Here is a 21,685-nt window from a genome sequence, read left to right on the forward strand (position 1 = left end):
CTGTGCTGCTCATATCATATCACTCTCCGAAATCTTGCATAAACCATATCACCCCAATGGTTACCTTAATTACAAAGTGCTGTCCATCAGAATTTTTATATGAATCATGAGTGGAAGGAAGGGATAGGAAGTGATTCTAACCTCTTGTTAGTGCTTGCAATGAGGTCAGAGACCTTCTGGAGGTAGTCCTTGGCGTACACCACCACAGGCTCCGAGTCATTTAGGGGAACAGGAGCAAACACATCCGTGAGGTAGGGCATCCAGTCCACCGCAGGAGCCAAGGTCTACAGACACACACAGAAACAATGATACTGTCAACATCTACTCGTGCACTTCCATCAGATTTGTATTTTTTTGCTTTTTTAATCAGCAGGTATGAACAGAAAGTAGAAAGAAAGACCTAGGAGAAGGCACTGTTAATCCAAAAATGCAATCTATTCAAAATACACTTGTTGATTGAGACAGTTCAATCTACTGTATGTTTGTATCTGGTGATACTGCAGGTGGACATGGTGTTGATGTTTGGATCAGCTGAAGGGGCAGAGAGACGCAAGTTGGGCTGGTACTGACCGGCAGATCCTTTGCCTGGATCTTATGGTAGATGAGCTCCTCGTCCCTCCTCTCCTCCTGGGGTACGGTGATGTTGGCCAGGGTGGTCTCAAAGTCCACAATTTCCTGCATCAGCGATCTGGACGTCTCCTGTGAGCCCCCCAACAGGACCCCTAAATCCACCAGGAAGTCTAGGTATGCATTCAGATACTGCCAAGACCATGTAGGCAGCACAGAGGGAGAGATGTTGGTTAAATTCAATTAAAAACACAATCCAGCACTAGGAAAATACTGACTATTACAAGCAGAGCGTTATCCCTTGAGCTATACATTCTTTCTCTATTATTTCTTCATTTTCTGTTCAAGTGGGATACTGTAGGGTTTTATACTGCCCCTTTGGTTGTTTTCTATTCCTACTAACCAGGTTTCCATCCAACCTTTTTATGCCAGTAAAGTACATGTCGGATAAAAAAATGTCACAACAGGCCTGATGGAAACAGCACATTTGTCGACAAAAAAATGTAGACAAAACCAAATATTTATATAATAACCATCATATCGAAGTAAACGTTGAGTCACGCAATGATAAGTTGTGTGGTCCTTCCACTACGACTCGGGAACGCATGCTGTTTATTAGGCTACAGATGAAATAAGTTACGATGAACTTCACAGGGTGGTGAAAGTGCACAGTGATGAGCTTGATGCTCCTTATTCTAGTGACAGGATGATCAATTCTTGGCTGCCGTTTGACCAATAAAAATAATCTCGCTCTTTTGTCCATAATTATCTCATCATGTAGGCCCCTCAAACTGAACTCTGGACCTCGAAGCCAGTTCCACTGCGTTTTTTCATTGTTCCCCTCTAACCAGGGACTGATTTAAGACCTGGGACACCAGGTGGTGCAATTCATTATCAGGTAGAACAGAATACCAGCAGGCTCCGGAACTCGTAGGGTAAGAGTTGAATACCCCTGATTTAGGCTATACTCGCACTGTATCTGCGAGCTGTTGACTAGAATGCATGTGTCAAGACATTCGCTATATAACATTTGTAGTGACAAAACCATCAGTAGAGTTGAAAATACGATGGAAACCCATTTAACTTCTTTTTTTTTTTAAATTCGGTACATGGAATGTAACCGCATAAGTTATTTTTATGTGCACTACATCGTCACGCATAGCCTTTTATCAGCAACAAGTCAATTTGATGGAAACACATCTCTGGTGGGAAAATTAACATATTATTTTTATGTACATTTTAGAATATTCACCTGAAAATCTGTCGCCAATTGGATGGAAACCTAGCTACTGAAACATAAATATCTAGCGAGATAAGTTTCTCAGTATAGTGTGCCAATTTATAAAGTTAATTTCCTAATTTAATCTGGCCTCTGTATCAAGGCACGGATCTATTTTAAGTCCTCCCTTACCCTGTCTTTCATCATGCTACAATTTTTGCAATTTTTAAGCCCATTCACCCAGTTGAACCCTTAGAGCCATAGTGCAGCCGCCTGTCAGTACCTTTGCATTGGCAGTTTTGTTGAGGTAATAATCGCGAGAGGGGAGCCCCAGCCCGGATTGATCCACCTGTACAGTAGGTAAGAGGAACAGCACATGACTACCAGCTCACACCCCATTGAAACATTTCAGCGCTCTGAGCAAAGTGAGCCTGTGTCCCCACTGTTGCTTTGACAGTATAGTATTAAAGGATCTACAGTATACTGCAGCTTCGATTAACCATACAATTTCTAACATCTCCTTTACAAGAAAGAGCATGTAAATGTGCATGTACAGTGGGGAATTTTTTTATTTAGTCAGCCACCAATTGTGCAAGTTCTCCCACTTAAAAAGATGAGAGAGGCCTGTAATTTTCATCATAGGTACATGTCAACTATGACAGACAAATGGAGAGAGAAAAAATCCAGAAAATCAAATTGTAAGATTTTTAATGAATTTATTTGCAAATTATGGTGGAAAATAAGTATTTGGTCACATACAAACAAGCAAGATTTCTGGCTCTCACAGACCTGTAACTTCTTCTTTAAGAGGCTCCTCTGTCCTCCACTCGTTACCTGTATTAATGGCATCTGTTTGAACTTGTTATCAGTATAAAAGACACCTGTCCACAACCTCAAACAGTCACACTCCAAACTCCACTATGGCCAAGACCAAAGAGCTGTCAAAGGACACAAGAAACAAAATTGTAGACCTGCACCAGGCTGGAAAAACTGAATCTGCAATAGGTAAGCAGCTTGGTTTGAAGAAATCAACTGTGGGAGCAATTATTAGTAAATGGAAGACATACAAGACCACTGATAATCTCCCTCGATCTGGGGCTCCACGCAAGATCTCACCCCGTGGGGTCAAAATGATCACAAGAATGGTGAGCAAAAATCCCAGAACCACACGGGGGACCTAGTGAATGACCTGCAGAGAGCTGGGACCAAAGTAACAAAGCCTACCATCAGTAACACACTACGCCGCCAGGGACTCAAATCCTGTAGTGTCAGACGTGTCCCCCTGCTTAAGCCTAGAAGATAACAGCGCCGGAAGAAGATGGCTGCCGTTTTACAGCCCTCTAACCAATTGTACTATTATGTGTGTTTTTCCGCGTTATTTGTAATTTATTTTGTACATAATGTTTCTGCCATCGTCTCTTATAACCAAAGAGAGCTTCTGGATATCAGGACAGCGATTACTCACCTCGCATTGGACGAAGACTTTTTCTTTAACGAGGCGTTTGCGAAGGATATTCTACAGACACCCAACAAGGCCCAGATCCCCGTGAGGAAGAGACGGAGATATCGTGGACGCAGATCCGGGTGCCTTGTAAGGATCCGACGGCGAGCGAGTAAACTGCCTCTCCCATCAATCCTATTAGCCAACGTTCAATCTTTTGAGAATAAAATTGACGATTTAAGATTACGGTTATCCTACCAACGGGACATTAAAAACTGTAATATCTTATGTTTCACGGAGTCGTGGCTGAACGACAACAATGACAACATTCAGCTAGCAGGCTATATGCTCCATCGGCAGGACAGAACGTCTGACTCTGGTAAGACAAGGGGCGGCGGTCTGTGTATATTTGTAAACAACAGCTGGTGCACAAAATCAAATACTAAGGAAGTCTCTAGGTTTTGCTCGCCTGAGGTAGAGTATCTTATGATAAGCTGTAGACCACACTATTTACCAAGAGAGTTTTCATCTATATTTTTCATAGCTGTCTATTTACCACCACAAACCAATGCTGGCATTAAGATTGCACTGAATGAGTTGTACAAGGCCATTAATCAACAGGAAAACGCTCATCCAGATGCAGCGCTCCTAGTAGCCGGGGACTTTAATGCAGGGAAACTTAAATCCGTTCTACCTAATTTCTACCAGCATGTTAAATGTGCAACCAGAGGGGAAAAAACTCTAGACCACCTTTACTCCACACACAGAGACGCATACAAAGCTCTCCCTCGCCCTCCATTTGGCAAATCTGACCATAACTCTATCCTCCTGATTCCTGCTTATAAGCAAAAACTGAAGCAGGAAGCACCAGTGATTCGGTTAATAAAAAAGTGGTCAGATGACGCAGATGCTAAGCTACAGGACTGTTTTGCTAGCACAGACTGGAACATGTTCCGGGATTCTTCAGACAGCATTGAGGAGTACACCACATCAGTCACTGGCTTCATCAATAAGTGCATCGATGATGTCGTCCCCACAGTGACCGTACGTACATACCCCAACCAGAAGCCATGGATTACAGGAAACATCCGCACTGAGCTAAAGGGTAGAGCTGCCGCTTTCAAGGAACGGGACTCTAACCCGGACGCTTATAAGAAATCCCGCTATGACCTCCGACGAACCATCAAACAGGCAAAGAGTCAATACAGGTCTAAGATTGAATCATACTACACTGGCTCTGACGCTCGTCGGATGTGGCAGGGCTTGAAAACTATTACAGACTACAAAGGGAAGCACAGCCGCGAGCTGCCCAGTGACACAAGCCTACCAGACGAGCTAAACCACTTCTATGCTCGCTTCGAGGCAAGCAACACTGAAGCATGCATGAGAGCACCAGCTGTTCCGGACGACTATGTGATCACGCTCTCCGTAGCCGATGTGAGTAAGACTTTTAAGCAGGTCAACATTCACAAGGCCGCAGGGCCAGACGGATTACCAGGACGTGTACTCCGAGCATGTGCTGACCAACTGGCAAGTGTCTTCACTGACATTTTCAACATGTCCCTGACTGAGTCTGTAATACCAACATGTTTCAAGCAGACCACCATAGTCCCCGTGCCCAAGAACTCTAAGATAACCTGCCTAAATGACTACCGACCCGTAGCACTGACGTCTGTAGCCATGAAGTGCTTTGAAAGACTGGTCATGGCTCACATCAACAGCATAATCCCAGAAACCCTAGACCCACTCCAATTTGCATACCGCCCCAACAGATCCACAGATGATGCAATCTCTATCGCACTCCACACTGCCCTTTCCCACCTGGACAAGAGGAACACCTACGTGAGAATGCTATTCATTGACTACAGCTCAGCATTCAACACCATAGTGCCCTCTAAGCTCATCACTAAGCTAAGGATCCTGGGACTAAACACCTCCCTCTGCAACTGGATCCTGGACTTCCTGACGGGCCGCCCCCAGGTGGTAAGGGTAGGTAACAACACATCTGCCACACTGATCCTCAACACGGGGGCCCCTCAGGGGTGCGTGCTCAGTCCCCTCCTGTACTCTCTGTTCACCCATGACTGCATGGCCAGGCACGACTCCAACACCATCATTAAGTTTGCCGACGACACAACAGTGGTAGGCCTGATCACCGACAACGATGAGACAGCCTATAGGGAGGAGGTCAGAGATCTGGCCGTGTGGTGCCAGGACAACAACCTCTCCCTCAACGTGACCAAGACAAAGGAGATGATTGTGGACTACAGGAAAAAAAAGAGGACTGAGCACGCCCCCATTCTCATCGACGGGGCTGTAGTGGAACAGGTTGAGAGCTTCAAGTTCCTTGGTGTCCACATCACCAACGAACTATCATGGTCCAAACACACCAAGACAGTCGTGAAGAGGGCACGACAAAGCCTATTCCCCCTCAGGAGACTAAAAAGATTTGGCATGGGTCCTCAGATCCTCAAAAAATTCTACAGCTGCACCATCGAGAGCATCCTGACTGGTTGCATCACCGCCTGGTATGGCAACTGCTTGGCCTCTGACCGCAAGGCACTACAGAGGGTAGTGCGTACGGCCCAGTACATCACTGGGGCAAAGCTCCCTGCCATCCAGGACCTCTATACCAGGCGGTGTCAGAGGAAGGCCCTCAAAATTGTCAAAGACTCCAGCCACCCTAGTCATAGACTGTTCTCTCTGCTACCGCACGGCAAGCGGTACCGGAGTGCCAAGTCTAGGTCCAAAAGACTTCTCAACAGCTTCTACCCCCAAGCCATAAGACTCCTGAACAGCTAATCATGGCTACCCGGACTATTTGCACTGCCCCCCCACCCCATCCTTTTTACGCTGCTGCTACTCTGTTAAGTATTTATGCATAGTCACTTTAACTCTACCCACATGTACATATTACCTCAACTACCTCAACTAGCCGGTGCCCCCGCACATTGACTATGCAACGGTACCCCCCTGTATATATAGCCTCCCTACTGTCACTTTATTTTACTTCTGCTCTTTTTTTCTCAACACTTTTTTGTTGTTGTTTTATTCTTACTTTTTTTGTTTAAAATAAATGCACTGTTGGTTAAGGGATGTAAGTAAGCATTTCACTGTAATGTCTGCACCTGTTGTATTCGGCGCATGTGACCAATAAAATTTGATTTGATTTGAAGCCAGTACATGTCCAGGCCCGTCTGAAGTTTGCTAGAGTGCATTTGGATGATCCAGAAGAGGATTGGGAGAATGTCATATGGTCAGATGAAACCAAAATAGAACTTTTTGGTAAAAACTCAACTCGTCGTGTTTGGAGGACAAAGAATGCTGAGTTGCATCCAAAGAACACCATACCTACTGTGAAGCATGGGGGTGGAAACATCATGCTTTGGGGCTGTTTTTCTGCAAAGGGACCAGGACGACTGATCCGTGTAAAGGAAAGAATGAATGGGGCCATGTATCGTGAGATTTTGAGTGAAAACCTCCTTCCATCAGCAAGGGCATTGAAGATGAAACGTGGCTGGGTCTTTCAGCATGACAATGATCCCAAACCCACCGCCCGGGCAACGAAGGAGTGGCTTCGTAAGAAGCATTTCAAGGTCCTGGAGTGGCCTAGCCAGTTTCCAGATCTCAACCCCATAGAAAATCTTTGGAGGGATTTGAAAGTCTGTGTTGCCCAGCGACAGCCCCAAAACATCACTGCTCTAGAGGAGATCTGCATGGAGGAATGGGCCAAAATACCAGCAACAGTGTGTGAAAACCTTGTGAAGACTTACAGAAAACGTTTGACCTGTGTCATTGCCAACAAAGGGTATATAACAAAGTATTGAGAAACTTTTGTTATTGACCAAATACTTATTTTCCACCATAATTTGCAAATAAATTCATTAAAAATTCTACAATGTGATTTTCTGGATTTTTTTTCTCATTTTGTCTGTCATAGTTGACGTGTACCTATGATGAAAATTACAGGCCTCTCTCATCTTTTTAAGTGGGAGAACTTGCACAATTGGTGGCTGACTAAAATCTTTTTTTCCCCACTGTAAATCCTCTCTGAGCAGATCTGGGGATAAGTGATGTTTGATTAATGTTCTACCAAATGTAAATAGGAATGTAAATCAAAAGCTAAATAAGTTAGGAGAAGGCCTGTGGGAGTAGCTGGGCCTAGAGCCACTGTCTGGGCCTGGGGCCACTGTCTGAGCCTGGAGCCACTGGGGCCACTGGCTCTCCTCTCACCTGGATAATATTGCTGTTGGAGCTCTTGGAGTCTGTGCTGACAAACACAGTGAAGAAGGGGGAGCAGTGGTAGTTGGCTGACACAGTGCGTAGAATCTCCTGGAAATTGTTGTTGTCCCAGGAGCCAGTTAGGGCCCATCCTCCCATCTGAAAAATAAAATGTATGATCTCCTTCAGAGAGAGGCTCACTTAAAACCTGAGAGGTTGTGATCCTTAATATCAGGGCAATGGATACATCAAGGATAAATGAAAAAAAATAAATGTATGTAACTATTTACATTTACTGTATGTCATAAAGAATACGTTACACATCTATTAGCACATCAAACGTGACATTATAGCTACATAGGGCCATGTCAGACGACTAGATGAGGATGCCTCTTGAGGAGAGAACTCACTTGATTGATGAGCTCCTGTAGAGGCTTAGCCCCTAACTCCTCGATCTTAGTCTCATTCATACAGGCCTTGTAATACCTCTGGGCCTTCTCCTCAGCCTTGCTCAGCCCCTTCATGGTGGTGTTCTCTGCCAAACACAACATGTTTTACAGTTAAGTCTTCTCCAAACTTCTCTTACATAACAATGAAAGGATAACTGTTACTGGCTTTCGTTTTTCCATTTATGTTTTGAGGTTGGACTTCAGCCCGTATAGCTCTTTAGCACGTAGGGCGCACAGATTGGTGACACCTCGTTAGTCAGTATGTGCTACACCTGTGCTGGTTGCCATCTCGTTAGTGGGAAGGTGTTTCACCAGTGCTGGCCCAGGTGCTATTTAAGAGTGACTGGCCCAGTGCTCCAGTTGTCTTGAGAGATGTGGAGGGTCATCACCTTTAGTTGGTGCTCAATATTTTGATTTCTAGACAAACAATCCTTTATCTGATCTTCCCTGTTCATTTTGCTCAACTTTTTGGTTTGGTTCCTGTCTTTACGTTTGGTGTGGGTTTTTCTTTGTTAGCCTCTTTTTGGGCAAATGTAGTGGGCGCTCCTGGTGGGTGTCTTTTAGGTCCCAGTTGTTGTTGCTAGTCAACTTTCAGTGGACACCCCCATGAGTGTTTTTCAGAAACCCACCGGTTTCATTTTGGTTGTTGGTCAGTGACTCTTTGTTAGTTCCCCCTTTGGTTTGAGCGAAATGTTTGGTTTTCTTGCTGGGGAACGTAACTATAACACACCTGTAGAAAGAACAGTGAGGCAATAAAGCCTAAACTCACCAGAAGCGGGTGAGCGGAGCAAGCAGAGCGAGGCAGGTGGAAAGGACGGGACAGGCAGAGCAGTAACTGTATGCTAGCAGGATAGTTCATATCGCCAATCATCTTTGCTTATAGCGAGGTTGTTTCCATAAGTGGATAAATTGGTCTAATTTAGCATGTATGGTAAAGCCTCAACCCTAAGCTACCTCTTCCAATTGAAATTAGCTAGAAAAAAGTGAATGACACAATTTTTGTTTTGTGTTACTACAGTGCCAGCAATAAAATGCAAAAAGAGACTCTTTCTAATTGAGCGAGATGTCAAAGCAAACAACCCGCCCAACAATGCATTCTAAAATAAATCACGCATGCTCTACTTTTAGTTTAGGCCATAACTTTTTGCTTGTATTTCTCTAGGTTGTTTAGGGAGAGAGGGGCAGCTAAGGACTCCCTATCCCCTAAGGAGGAACCTTACCTAGCAGGTGCTTCATGACGGCCATGTTGCGCTCCCATAGGTTGCTGAAGGGACCCCATCGGGACTTTCCCTCAGGGAGGGGGTTGTTCCTCACCCATCCCCCACAGGCAAAGTTGTAGAAGTCATGGCAGGGGTCCACAGAGCGGTCCATGGCTCCCATCACAGCACTGGCCACAGTAACGCATGGCTCCGTCCGACACATGCCAGGGTGAGCTGCCAACAGGGAGTGGGACAAGCAGCTAAACATACTGTATATAATATATTTTACAGACACTGCTACTTTAGCCTCAACAGTTGGACAACACTATCTCTTTGCTTAAACAGCTAGTATATTTCAGGGCCTTTAAATAAATCATCCAAAATATATAATGAGATCGAAAACGCACATGGGTGTTTTCAGACCATCTGGAAACCATTGTTTTCTACAGGTAACTGCCAAAACATAACCTCAGAAAAATAACTTCTCTCTCTAAGCTCTTGAAATAAACAGTGAAAAATAGATAGATGGAGTTTCCATAGAGGAGAGAAGGGCTGCCCCTCGAGAGGTTGTGTCACAGACGAGGTCACTGTCAGTCATTGTCCCACTTTATACAACGGGTGGATCTAAACCTGAATGCTGATGGGTTAAAACCGCATTCCAACCAATGTCTATTCCACAAGTTACCACCTGCTAAATCTATGATGTTGAAATGCCCAGGGGCGCAACTTTGGTTTTAGAAGTGGGGGGGACATACACTACCGTTCAAAAGTTTGGGGTCACTTAGAAATGTCCTTGTTTTACATGAAAACATACATCAAATGAGTTTGAATAGGAAATATCGCAAAATGCATAGAAAATGTAGTCATTGACAAGGTTAGAAATAATTATTTTTAATAGAAATAATAATTGTCCTTCAAACTTTGCTTTCATCAAAGAATCCTCCATTTGCAGCAATTACAGCCTTGCAGATCTTTGGCATTCTAGTTGTCAATTTGTTGAGGTAATCTGAAGAGATTTTGCCCCATGCTTCCTGAAGCACCTCCCACAAGTTGGATTGGCTTGATGGGCACTTCTTACGTACCATACGTTCAAGCTGCTCCCACAGCATCTCAATAGGGTTGAGATCCGGTGACTGTGCTGGCCACTCCATTATAGACAGAATACCAACTGACTGCTTCTTCCCTAAATAGTTATTGCATAATTTGGAGCTGTGCTTTGGGTCATTGTCCTGTTGTAGGAGGAAATTGACTCCAATCAAGCGCCATCCACAAAATGGAGTGATAGCCTTCCTTCTTCAAGATCCCTTTTACCCTGTACAAATCTCCCACTTTACCACCACCAAAGCACCCCCAGACCATCACATTTCCTCCACCATGCTTGACAGATAGCATCAAGCACTCCTCCAGCATCTTTTCATTTGGTCTGCGTCTCACAAATGTTCTTCTTTGTGATCCGAACACCTCAAACTTCGATTAGTCTGTCCATAACACTTTTTTCCAATCTTCCTCTGTCCAGTGCCTGTGTTCTTTTGCCCATCTTAATCTTTTCTTTTTATTGGCCAGTCTGAGATATGGCTTTTTCTTTGCAACTCTGCCTAGAAGGTCAGCATCCCGGAGTCGCCTCTTCACTGTTGACATTGAGACTGGTGTTTTGCGGGTACTATTTAATGAAGCTGCCAGTTGAGGACCTGTGAGGCGTCTGTTTCTCAAACTAGACACTAATGTATTTGTCCTCTTGCTCAGTTGTGATCTGGGGCCTCCCACTCCTCTTTCTCTTCTGGTTAGAGCCAGTTTGCGCTGTTCTCTAGTACACAGCGTTGTACAAGATCTTCAGTTTCTTAGCAATTTCTCACATGGAATAGCCTTCATTTCTCAGAACAAGAATAGACTGACGAGTTTCAGAAGAAAGTTATTTGTTTCTGGCCATTTTAATCCTGTAATCGAACCCACAATTGCTGATGCTCCAGATACTCAACTAGTCTCAAGAAGGCCAGTTGTATTGCTTCTTTAATCAGCACAACAGTTTTCAGCTGTGCTAACATAATTGCAAAAGGGTTTTCTAATGATCAATTAGCCTTTTTAAAATGATAAACTTGGATTAGCAAACACAACGTGCCATTGGAACACAGGACCGATGGTTGCTCTGGATAAGAGCGTCTGCTAAATGACTAAAATGTAAATGTAAATGTTGCTGATAATGGGCCTATGTAGATATTCCATTAGAAATCAGCCGTTTCCAGCTACAATAGCCATTTACAACATTAACAATGTTTACACTGTATTTCTGATCAATTTGATGTTATTGTAATGGTCCAAAAAATTGCTTTTCCTTCGAAAACAAGGACATTTCTAAGTGACCCCCAAACTTTTGAACGGTAGTGTAAATTTTTTCAGTTGGATAAACACTCCAAACATCCTACCCGACTGCTCGGAGGCGTCCACATGGTCCTAAAGCACACCGTTGCATTGTTTTGTATCACATTGAAATGTTAAAACTGGGGGGGACAAAAATGCCATTTCAAAATGTGTGTGTGGGGGTGGGGGGGGGACATGTCCCCCCCCCATCCCCAGTGAAAGTTGCGCCCCTGGAAATGCATATTTACTCTGTTCCATCTGACTGCGCAATCCACTGTCTCATCAGCCCAGCAAGGCAATTTATAAATTTGATCGCCACTATAAAAAGCATTTAGACATTCTCACATTTCTTTTAGACTAACATTTAGTTTTCAACAGCGGAGATTTGTCTGTCTCTCCGACATTTGCAACATTGTTTCAATATTCAAATTCGATCTCCAGCTGTCCCATAGTAATGAACGTGTCGGGAGTTGGGATGAAACAGAAAGGCAGGCAGCTTTTCTCAGCCAGTCGAAATCATGAATCGGCATCATATTTACGGATATATACAAAGAACTATCAATAGAAAACAGGTCAAACGAAGTGCAGCTAGTTTGCTGTCTTTACAGCTTTGTTTGAAGTGATTGTGTTAGCTGTGTTGTTGGCTAGCTCCTCTGAACAACAGTGTCCTGACGAGAGAGCACATTTTCTACGCCACGCAAAATTACACATCATTAGCTCATTGTTATGGATATATCCAAATAAATGTCAATAGAACACAGCTTAAACAAACACAAATGCAGCTACTTTGTTGTTATTCTGGCTGCAATGTTTGACGTGACTAAGTTAGCTGTAGTTGGCTAGCTAGCAAGCAAGGGATAAGAACATTGTCAGCCAGTATGGCAATGGAACATTTAGAAAGAACGACTGGATACAGAACAAAAAGGTTGTGTCTCTGGCAACCGAACCGATAGAACGAACGACCAGCCGGCTTGGGTAGCAACCCTAGATTTGTGTCGGGACTATATCTTGTGGAAGGTTCAAATAGTATGAATAAAGTTATCAAAATAACATTAATGAAAATATGTAAATTATTATTTGAATATGTTGGTAACCCGTTGTATAAAAATGATATTGCCCTCGAAGCTGGTGTTTGGAGGATATATTGGCACGGTTTGTATTCAGACCCTTTACTCAGTACTTTGTTGAAGCACCTTAAGCAGCGATTACAGCCTCGAGTCTTCTTGGGTATGATGCTACAAGCTTGGCACACCTGTATTTGGGGAATTTCTCCCATTCGTATCTGCAGATCCTCTCAAGCTCTGTCAGGTTGGATGGGGAGCGTCGCTGCACAGCTATTTTCAGGTCTCTCCAGAGATGTTCAATCAGGTTCAAGTTCAGGCTCTGGCTGGGCCACTCAAAGACATTCAGAGACTTGTCCCGAAGCCACTCCTGCGTTGTCTTGGCTGTGTGCTTAGGTCGTTGTCCTGTTGGAAGGTGAACCTTCTCCCAGTCTGAGGTCCTGAGTGCTCTGGAGCAGGTTTTCATCAAGCGTCTCTCTGTACTTTGCTCCGTTCAGCTTTCCCTCGATCCTGACTAGTCTCCCAGTCCCTGCCGCTGAAAAACATCCCCACAGAATGATGCTGCCACCACCATACCAGGTCTCCTCCAGATGTGACGCTTGGCATTCAGGCCAAAGAGTTCAATCTTGGTTTCATCAGATTAGAGAATCTTGTTTCTCATGGTCAGAGTCCTTCAGGTGCCTTTTGGCAAACTCCAAGCTGGCTGTCATGTGCCTCTTACTGAGGAGTGGCTTACATCTGGCCACTCTACCATAAAGGCCTGATTGGTGAAGTACTGCAGAGATGGTTGTCCTTCTGGAAGGTTCTCCCATCTCCAGATGGTTCTTGGTCACCTCCCTGACCAAGGCCCTTCTCCCCCGATTGCTCGGTTTGGCCGGGCGGTCAGATCTAGGAAGAGTCTTGGTGGTTCCAAACTTCTTGGATTTAAGAATGATGGAGGCCACTGTGTTCTTGGAGACCTTCAATGCTGCAGAAAGTTTTTGGTTCCCTTCCCCAGATCTGTGCCTCGACACAATCCTGTCTCAGAGCTCTACGGACAATTCCTTTGACCTCATGGCTTGGTTTATGCTCTGACATGCACTGTCAACTGTGGGACCTTATATAGACGGTTGTGGGTGTGTGCCTTTCCAAATCATGTCCAATCAATTGAATTTACCACAGGTGGACTCCAATCAAGTTGTAGAAACATCTTAAGAATGATCAATGGAAACAGGGTGCACCTGAGCTCAATTTCGAGTCTCATAGCAAAGGGTCTGAATACTTATGTAAATAAGGTATTTTTTATATTTATTTTTTCTATACATTTGCAAACATTTCTACAAACGTGTTTTCACTTTGTCATTATGGGGTATTGTGTGTAGATTGAGGATTTTTATTTATTTAATCCATTTTAGAATAAGGGGTCTGAATACTTTCCGAATGCACTGTACCTGTCACACCTGAATGTGCTCCACAGGTGCAGGGTATCAATCACCCAGCCAGGCCCCTCTCTCTGGGTTCCCTCACTCATGGACAATGCCGCAGCACGGTTGGGGAAAATTCTCAGCAGGCCATTGTCCGTTGCTGCCATTCTAAGATGGGCATTTGTTGGCTTTGACGTGATTGGCATATATTTAACTGGCTGTGGAAGCAGGAGTGTAAACTGAGCTCACTGAGTATTCTTTCCCTTTCACTGGACTGAAAGGTGATGGATAACAATTTTGTTAGAAAGTTCTCTGGAATTTGGGACTAGTTGCAAAAGCTGAGGGACAGCCCAGGGGCATTTGGCAACTCCCTTTGTGTTATTTTGGGAAAGGATGTGGAAAACATGTTTATATTTTTAGAGGGATAACAATTCATAACCCAAAGTCTAGTTAGTGCATTCTCATTCTGTCTCATGTTTAAGGCTGTTTTTTTAGGACAATAAGTTTAGTTTTTTAATCAATGATTAAAATTATAGCTGAATAAAAGGAGTGGAAAGGTGAATGGTCTAGTAAAAGCACATAACAGACGACAGTGATTTGTCGTGTGGGCTGATAGGTGGTTGAATATGAGGAAGTGGCATTTGGTTCCCTTTTCAAAAAACAAGGAAATTAATACTGAGCTGAGAAAATACAGACGGTACAGTAAAGATTTGTACCTTAGAAAATCTTGGCAGATTATATGAACATGAAGGAGCAACCCTAGGTTGTGTTTGGTCAATTCTCTTCTCAGGATTATTTAGCCAAATCAGGTTTAATAATCTCAGTCACTCACTCTCTTTGTAGAAGATCCCGACAGTGATGAGCGAGAAGAACAAGGCAACAGACAGTGCACACACTAGGACCAACAGCCTCCGCTCAGTGTGTGTCTTCTCAGCCCAACACCTGGGACCAGGACCATGTCGCAGTGTCACCTGTACACACACACACACACACACTGCAATGAGCACAGGGCACCACAGTGTCATCTCCATAGATACACATACACTGGTTATGTGAGTAAAGGTTACAAAGATTGGTACACAAGTCACCCTTAACCACAGTACTCAGGCAAACAAACCACTATGTTCTATGATCCTATGATGAATGGTATCCTCTGTCTGGTCAGAGATGATACACTCAATACCACAGAGGCACTGGGGCTAGTACTGTGTGAATGTCCTGGTTATGGTTGAAATGACTCGCATGGTTTTAATAACAGATTATATACCATATCGCCTTTCAACACCCCTCTATATGAAGGTAATGTATTCATCTTTTGTTCATTCTTTTCTAGTTCTTCAGAAGGTATCATTAAAATGCATTGTGCCTCTGCCCCAGATAACGGGAAGGCAGAGCACTAACCACAATGGATGAACTACGACATTGTCATGTTTTTTAACTGAAAGAGCCATCAGTCAGAAAAATAAAAACACAGGCCCCACAGAAAACATGTCATTATTATCCATGGGAAACTGTGAAAACGATTTGGCCTCGTTTTTCAGCTTGGTCATTAAGAAATGCAGCAGCCATGACTGAATCCAAACAAGAGTGGTCTTGGGGGGATGGTTTAATGTGGGTGTCTCTTGTGTGTGTGTGTTAGCATGTGTCAAGCGTTTGTACATTCACTCTGCCTAAACAGTACACAGTCACTCACCCTTCCAGATAATTTGAAACAGTCTAACCAGGCCTTGTGTCTTGAAGTCGCCATTTAGCTTCAGCCAGCTGGTGCGCAACCATGGCAATGTTGGTTTGACATTGGAGAGCCTATCTCTGGGGGGACCATCAATAAATTACACTATGTAAATGGAACAATATTTTCATGTTGCACATCTTTTAGTTGTATCATTAAAAACTTTCAATATTTCTATATGAATTTCTACAATTTATAGTTGTTTGAGGTTTTTAAGTCATATAAATGTTGAGCTATTGACATTTTAAAATATTGTCCTATGTCATTTACTGATGATCCCTAACTAGCCCCATAGGGATATCGAATGTCAAACCAAATTGACCATGGGCATTACCCGATAGGTCATGTGCAGCTGCTCTCCGAATTGATGATTACTTGTGTGCTGCCAGCTGTGGGCAGGATTGAAATAAACCCAACCCAAGGAAAACTGCTACGGTACCCTTCATTCCGTGACATACAATTTTTTCCCCCTATCTCGCAAATCTCCATTTTGGACAAGACTGACTATGACCAAAATTCTCCTATTTACACTTTGTAGTACATTTTTACACTATAATAAATGTATCTGACTCATATCGATACCACATAGGCGTTTTCAAAACAAGAAGTTGCTTTTTAGGGGCAGTCGCTCTTAAACTACATTTGTAAAGCAGTAAACTTTTCATGTTGGTCCTTCTTTTGTTATTGTGTACATAGGCATTCATTGGTGATAAGAAGCTTATTTGGGCGCAGGATCTGCTCAATTACTGTAGGAATTAGTGTGGTTTCCCCTGACTTTGAACTTTACACACCCTGTGAAAACCAATTATCCCAGACCTGTTAAAGAATTAGATTTAGTCCCATTAGCTAAGGCAAGAGTTCAAATGTCACACTGAATGTGAGCAGCCCTGGTGCCAAAGCCGCAACAGGGTTCCTAATCCTTCAGACTTTGATTTTTTACATTTACATTTTAGTCATTTAGCAGACTTACAGGAGTAATTAGATTTAAGTACCTTGCTCAAGGGCATGTCGGCAGATTTTTCACCTAGTCGGGTTGGGGATTCGAACCAGCAACCTTTCGGTTACTGGCCCAATGCTCTTAACTGCTAGGCTACCTGCCACCCCCCACTTTCAGAGGTTTGGGTGTTTAAAAAAAACTTTAATCTGTATTTCTGTGTGCAATTGAGAAGGTACTTCTGCCAAGTCAGTGTGGTTGAGGTCTGTGCTTTATCGCAGACTCTCACAGTAAAAACCACTGCACAATGTGATGGTAGAAAAATAGTTTTTTTGATTAAACGTTCTGGATATGTTATTTCTCCTCTTAGCCAAAGGAAAATATGTTAGGAATGATATGATTTCAGAGGAAGCTCAGATTCTCAGCAGGAGGAAAAGAGCTGGCTGAAGTAAAATGGAAATATTTAACCCTATATATTTAATTATCTAGTATAACAGACTTCTAGCCAGACATGTGTGAAGCCATTGACTCAGACAGCGCAGGTCCAATGTATAACCTGTTATGATTCTCAGTTACGTAGCTACTGTTGTTGCAGCCTCTAAAAAGTTAGGCAACAGTGTCTTCAATATACCTTTATCTACTGATACGTTTGTCAACATTCCACAGTAGGTGCAGTGTGTTGTTCTGCTTTCTCCCACTTAATCAGTTGTGGATAGTGGATATACACTATATATACAAAGTATGTGGACACCCCTTCAAATTAGTGGATTCGGCTAATTCAGCCACACCCGTTGCTGACAGGTGTATAAAATCGAGCACACCACCATGCAATCTCCATAGACAAACATTGGCAGTAGAATGGCCTTACTGAAGAGCTCAGTGACTTTCAACGTGGCACCATCATAGAATACCACCTTTCCAACAAGTCAGTTCGTCAAATTTCTGCCCGAGTAGAGCTGCCCTGGTGAACTGTAAGTGCTGTTATTGTGAAGTGGAAACGTCTAGGAGCAACAACGGCTCAGCCGCAAAGTGGTAAGCCACACAATCTCACAGGACTGCCGAGTGCTGAAGCACGTAAAGATAGTCTGTCCTCGGTTGCAACGCTCACTACCAAGTTCCAAACTGCCTCTGGAAGCATCGCTAGCACAAGAACTGTCGTCGGGAGCTTCATGAAATGGGTTTCCATGGCTGAGCAGCCGCACACAAGCCTAAGACCACCATGCGCAATGCCAAACGTTGGCTGGAGTGGTGTAAAGCTCGCCACCATTCGACTCTGGAGCAGTGGAATCGCGTTCTCTGGAGTGATGAATCACGCTTCACCATCTGGCAGTCCGACGGACAAATCTGGGTTTGGCGGATGCCAGGAGAACGCTACATGCCCGAATGCATAATGCCAACTGTAAAGTTTGGTGGAGGAGGAATAATGGTCTGGGGCTGTTTTTCATGGTTCGGCCTAGGCCCCTAAATTCCAGTGAAGGGAAATCTTAACGCTACAGCATACAGTGACATTCTAGACGATTCTGTACTTTCCTGTTTCAGCATGACAATGCCCCCGTGCACAAAGCAAGGTCCATACAGAAATGGTTTGTCAAGATCGGTGTGGAAGAACTTGACTGGCCTGCACAGAGCCTTGACCTCAACCCCATCGAACACCTTTGGGATGAATTGGAACGCAGACTGCGAGCCAGGCCTAATCGGCCAACATCAATGCCCGACCTCACTAATGCTCTTGTGGCTGAATGGAAGCTAGTCCCTGCAGCAATATTCCAATGTCTGGTGGAGGCTGTTATAGCAGCAAAGGGGGGGCCAACTCCATGTTAATGCCTATGATTTTGGAATGAGCTGTTCGACGAACAGGTGTCCACATACTTTTGGTCATGTAGTGTTTCTCTGTTAAAAATGAGTGGTTCTTGGTGACTATTTAGTGCAGGGGAGAAAGAAGAATCTTGCACAGGGGTTATTTCAGAGTTGTAAGCATAGAATTAGGAATTAAAATACTTTAATAGGATCTCTATGGTTAGAAGACTGTTGTATCCATTAGGCAGAGAGTAAAAATACAGATGGAGTGTGTTTATATACTTACATCTGTGGGCTGAAAAATCCTATCATAACAGTGCAGGTACAGTGAACACATGGGTTTTCAATATGATTAACTTTAGTGTTAATCTGACAGACTTTGTATCAACAGGAAACCTAGGATACCACAAGCAGTGAGCTCCTCCTTGCCTGTCAAATATTATAGAAACACATGCAACTTGAGACATCTGTTCTGTAGGATGGGCTCTGCAACTGATTATCCAAGCGTTTTGAAGCACCCAGAAATACAGATACTGTATCAGCATCAGCAGATTATAGTATTTCTCCTCAAGTAGCCCTCAATGTTAAATGTAGCACATGGCTGACAGAGAATAGCAGGCTCTCAGGAAATACCATGACGCTCAAAGTCCTCACAAAGACAATAGAATATCTGGAATTTGATTAGCTCAATGCTTATTCATTTCTTTGGAATGGAATTTGTCATTCAATGCAAGCAGATCATAACGTAACAACAGAAGCAGCAGAATGAGTGCGTATAGACAGACTTGGCATGTGTCAGAGCTCTTCCATTATTTTTATACGAAGGAATAGTTGTGCCTACCTGCATGCCAGAGGGGTGGATCTCATCCCTGTTGGAATCTACCAGGTCATCTTCATTCAGAGTGGCTCTCTTGTACGTGGACATCTGAAAGGTCAAATGCAGAAAAGACTCCCTCAGTGCTTCCATGCTCCTCAAGACCCTCTCCTTTCCTTTCCTACGGTCAGGATGTGTGTGACGTTTACTCTTTAACAGGAATATTAAATTCAGCGCCCCAGTGTTTCCTACCCTCTTCCCTCCACCTCCCAGGCACACTCACCACCTCCCTGCCCCCTACTCAACAACCCCCCATTGCATCATTCGGCTACTCCTGGGGGCTAATCTCGTGGGCGCCCTCAAAACTTTGCTTAAAAAGTCCTGTAAAGGTTTTCAAAGAAACAGCCCTTCCTCTCTAGCAACTATGTTGTTCTGCTCAGCCCTCCTTCAGTACACGCTCTCCTGGAGCTCCAACTAAGCCCAACCTAGCCAAACAAGAAACAAAACAGAGAGGGAACTTGCGAAAAACAGGAAGGAGCATTGACTTAATCGACTTACGTGACTGAGAGTGAGGGAGTGTGAGAGGGAGTGTGCGCATTCCACAGATGGGTTTCATATAGATTTAGGGAGGGAACTTTTGTAGGTTAGTTCACTCCCACTCTCCTATCCATAGGACTTTCAAGACCAGAGGGTGGAGTCTGGATGGAAATGCCCTCCGTCATGCTTTCAGTTGTTGCCCGGGTTACCGTCACCCGATAGGCATGACAGTCGATTGTTCCAATCCTTACCCTGTCTAACCCCTTACCCTTCATTTCTTAAAAAATTATGTCCATTGTAATTAGGTAAACTGCTATAATTTAAAAGTGTAGTACTAGTTCTTCTCCTGTTTTCAATCTAATCCATGACACTTCCCCTTAGGCCAAGCTTAGTTTCCTTCTCCTATAACTCCTGTCAACAGCTATGCATCTTCAGCCTCCAGACACCAAATAGGCAGCTGTAACTGCTAGACCAGCCTGCAGCCAAACCACAGACTCCACTCCTACCAAACCAAACCCAGCTTTCTAGTACATGGACAGCGCCAGTCAACCCTACCGGCAGTATCACAAGGCCTGAACAGCACAGCGGACAGCCACTAGTGTTCTGTTAACCTCCACCAGGCCACTCTGCAAACATGCCCACTGACGCCCACACTGATATACTTTGCTCTCCTTGACAAGGTCCTGCTCAGTCCCATCATCACCCTGTGGAGGGACCGTTCTGATGAGAGAGAGAGATGGTGGGAGACACACAGAGGTGATGAGAGGGATGAGAAAAAGACTGGGAGACGACTTCTGTGGCAACCACTTATTTTTAGTGGTTTTCAAGTACATTTTCAGACTGAAGTGAGCTTCAGTTCTCAGCATAATGCCTACTACTGTATGTGGAAGAAGATGGCGCTGCAGTGGATAGCTGCCGTCTTACGGGCTCCTGACCAATTCTGCTATTTTGTGTGTTTTTTATCCTGATCTTATCCTTTTTTTTGGTTAATATTTCCACCATCATTTCCTATGACCGAAAACCACTTCTGGACATCAGAACAGCGATCACTAACCTCGATTTGGATGAAGATTTCTACTTCAACAAGTCGGCAATGTACTGCTCATTCCGGACCAGGCCCTAATCCCCGGGACTTGAAAGAGGAAGATACGGCGCAAGAGAGTTAAACAAACGGGCTCCCTGACGAGACTATGTTGGCAAGTAAATAAACCGCCTCTACCCTACAATCACTAGAGAACAAGTTGGATGAGCTCCGTTCGAGACTATCCCATCAACGGGAGCTGAAGAACTGTAATATCCTATGTTTCTTGGAGTTGTAGCTGAACAAGGAAATGGATAACATACATCTAGCTGTTTTTTCTATGCATCGTCATGACCGAACAGCAGCTTCGGGTAAGGTTAAGGGGGAGGTGTGTGTCTCTTTGTTAACAACAGCTAGTGCCGATCTCTAATGCTAGTGCTGATCTCTATTGTTAAGGAAGTCTCAAGGTTTTGCTCGCCTGAGTTAGAATACCTCATGATAAGCTGCAGACCATACTATTTACCAAGAGACCATACTGTTTACCAATATTTTTTGTAGCTGTCTATTTACCACCACAAACTCCTTTTGGCCGGTGATTTTAATGCAGGGAAACTGAAATCCGTCTTAACTAATTTTTTATTAGCTTATCACCTGTGCAACTAGAGGCAAACATACTCTTCATCCCCTTTAGTCCACACACAGAAACGCACACAAAACTCTCCCTCGCCCTATCTCTATCCTCCTGATTCCTGCTTACAAGCAAAAACTCAAACAAGTGGTCAGATGAAGCGTATGTTAAGCTACAGGACTGTTTCACTAGCACAGACTGGAATGTGTTCCAGGATTCATCCGATAACATTGAGGAGTTTACCACATCAGTCAACGGCTTCATTAATAAATACATCAACGACGACGTTCCCACAGTGACCTTATGTACA

The 21,685-nt window shown here is 43.9% G+C and overlaps 1 protein-coding gene across 1 annotated transcript in view; it reads right to left on the bottom strand.

Moving 5' to 3' along the window:
* The window catches only part of LOC311138495 (endothelin-converting enzyme 1-like), a 28,951-nt gene extending 9,260 nt beyond the window's left edge, over window positions 1-19,691 (bottom strand). Inside the window, exons 1-8 of the mRNA XM_084173199.1 lie at window positions 19,217-19,691; window positions 14,748-14,886; window positions 9,118-9,330; window positions 7,859-7,983; window positions 7,461-7,607; window positions 2,070-2,135; window positions 571-759; window positions 142-284 (exon numbers count right to left, since the gene is read on the bottom strand). Of these exons, the coding sequence (XP_084029325.1) occupies window positions 142-284; window positions 571-759; window positions 2,070-2,135; window positions 7,461-7,607; window positions 7,859-7,983; window positions 9,118-9,330; window positions 14,748-14,886; window positions 19,217-19,342 (1,148 nt within the window). The 5' untranslated portion in view covers window positions 19,343-19,691. The remainder of the gene's footprint in view (window positions 1-141; window positions 285-570; window positions 760-2,069; window positions 2,136-7,460; window positions 7,608-7,858; window positions 7,984-9,117; window positions 9,331-14,747; window positions 14,887-19,216) is intronic.
* Between the last annotated feature and the right edge of the window lie 1,994 nt (window positions 19,692-21,685).

Source organism: Coregonus lavaretus, assembly GCF_964263955.1.
Source record: "Coregonus lavaretus genome assembly, chromosome: 12".
NCBI lineage: Eukaryota > Metazoa > Chordata > Actinopteri > Salmoniformes > Salmonidae > Coregonus > Coregonus lavaretus.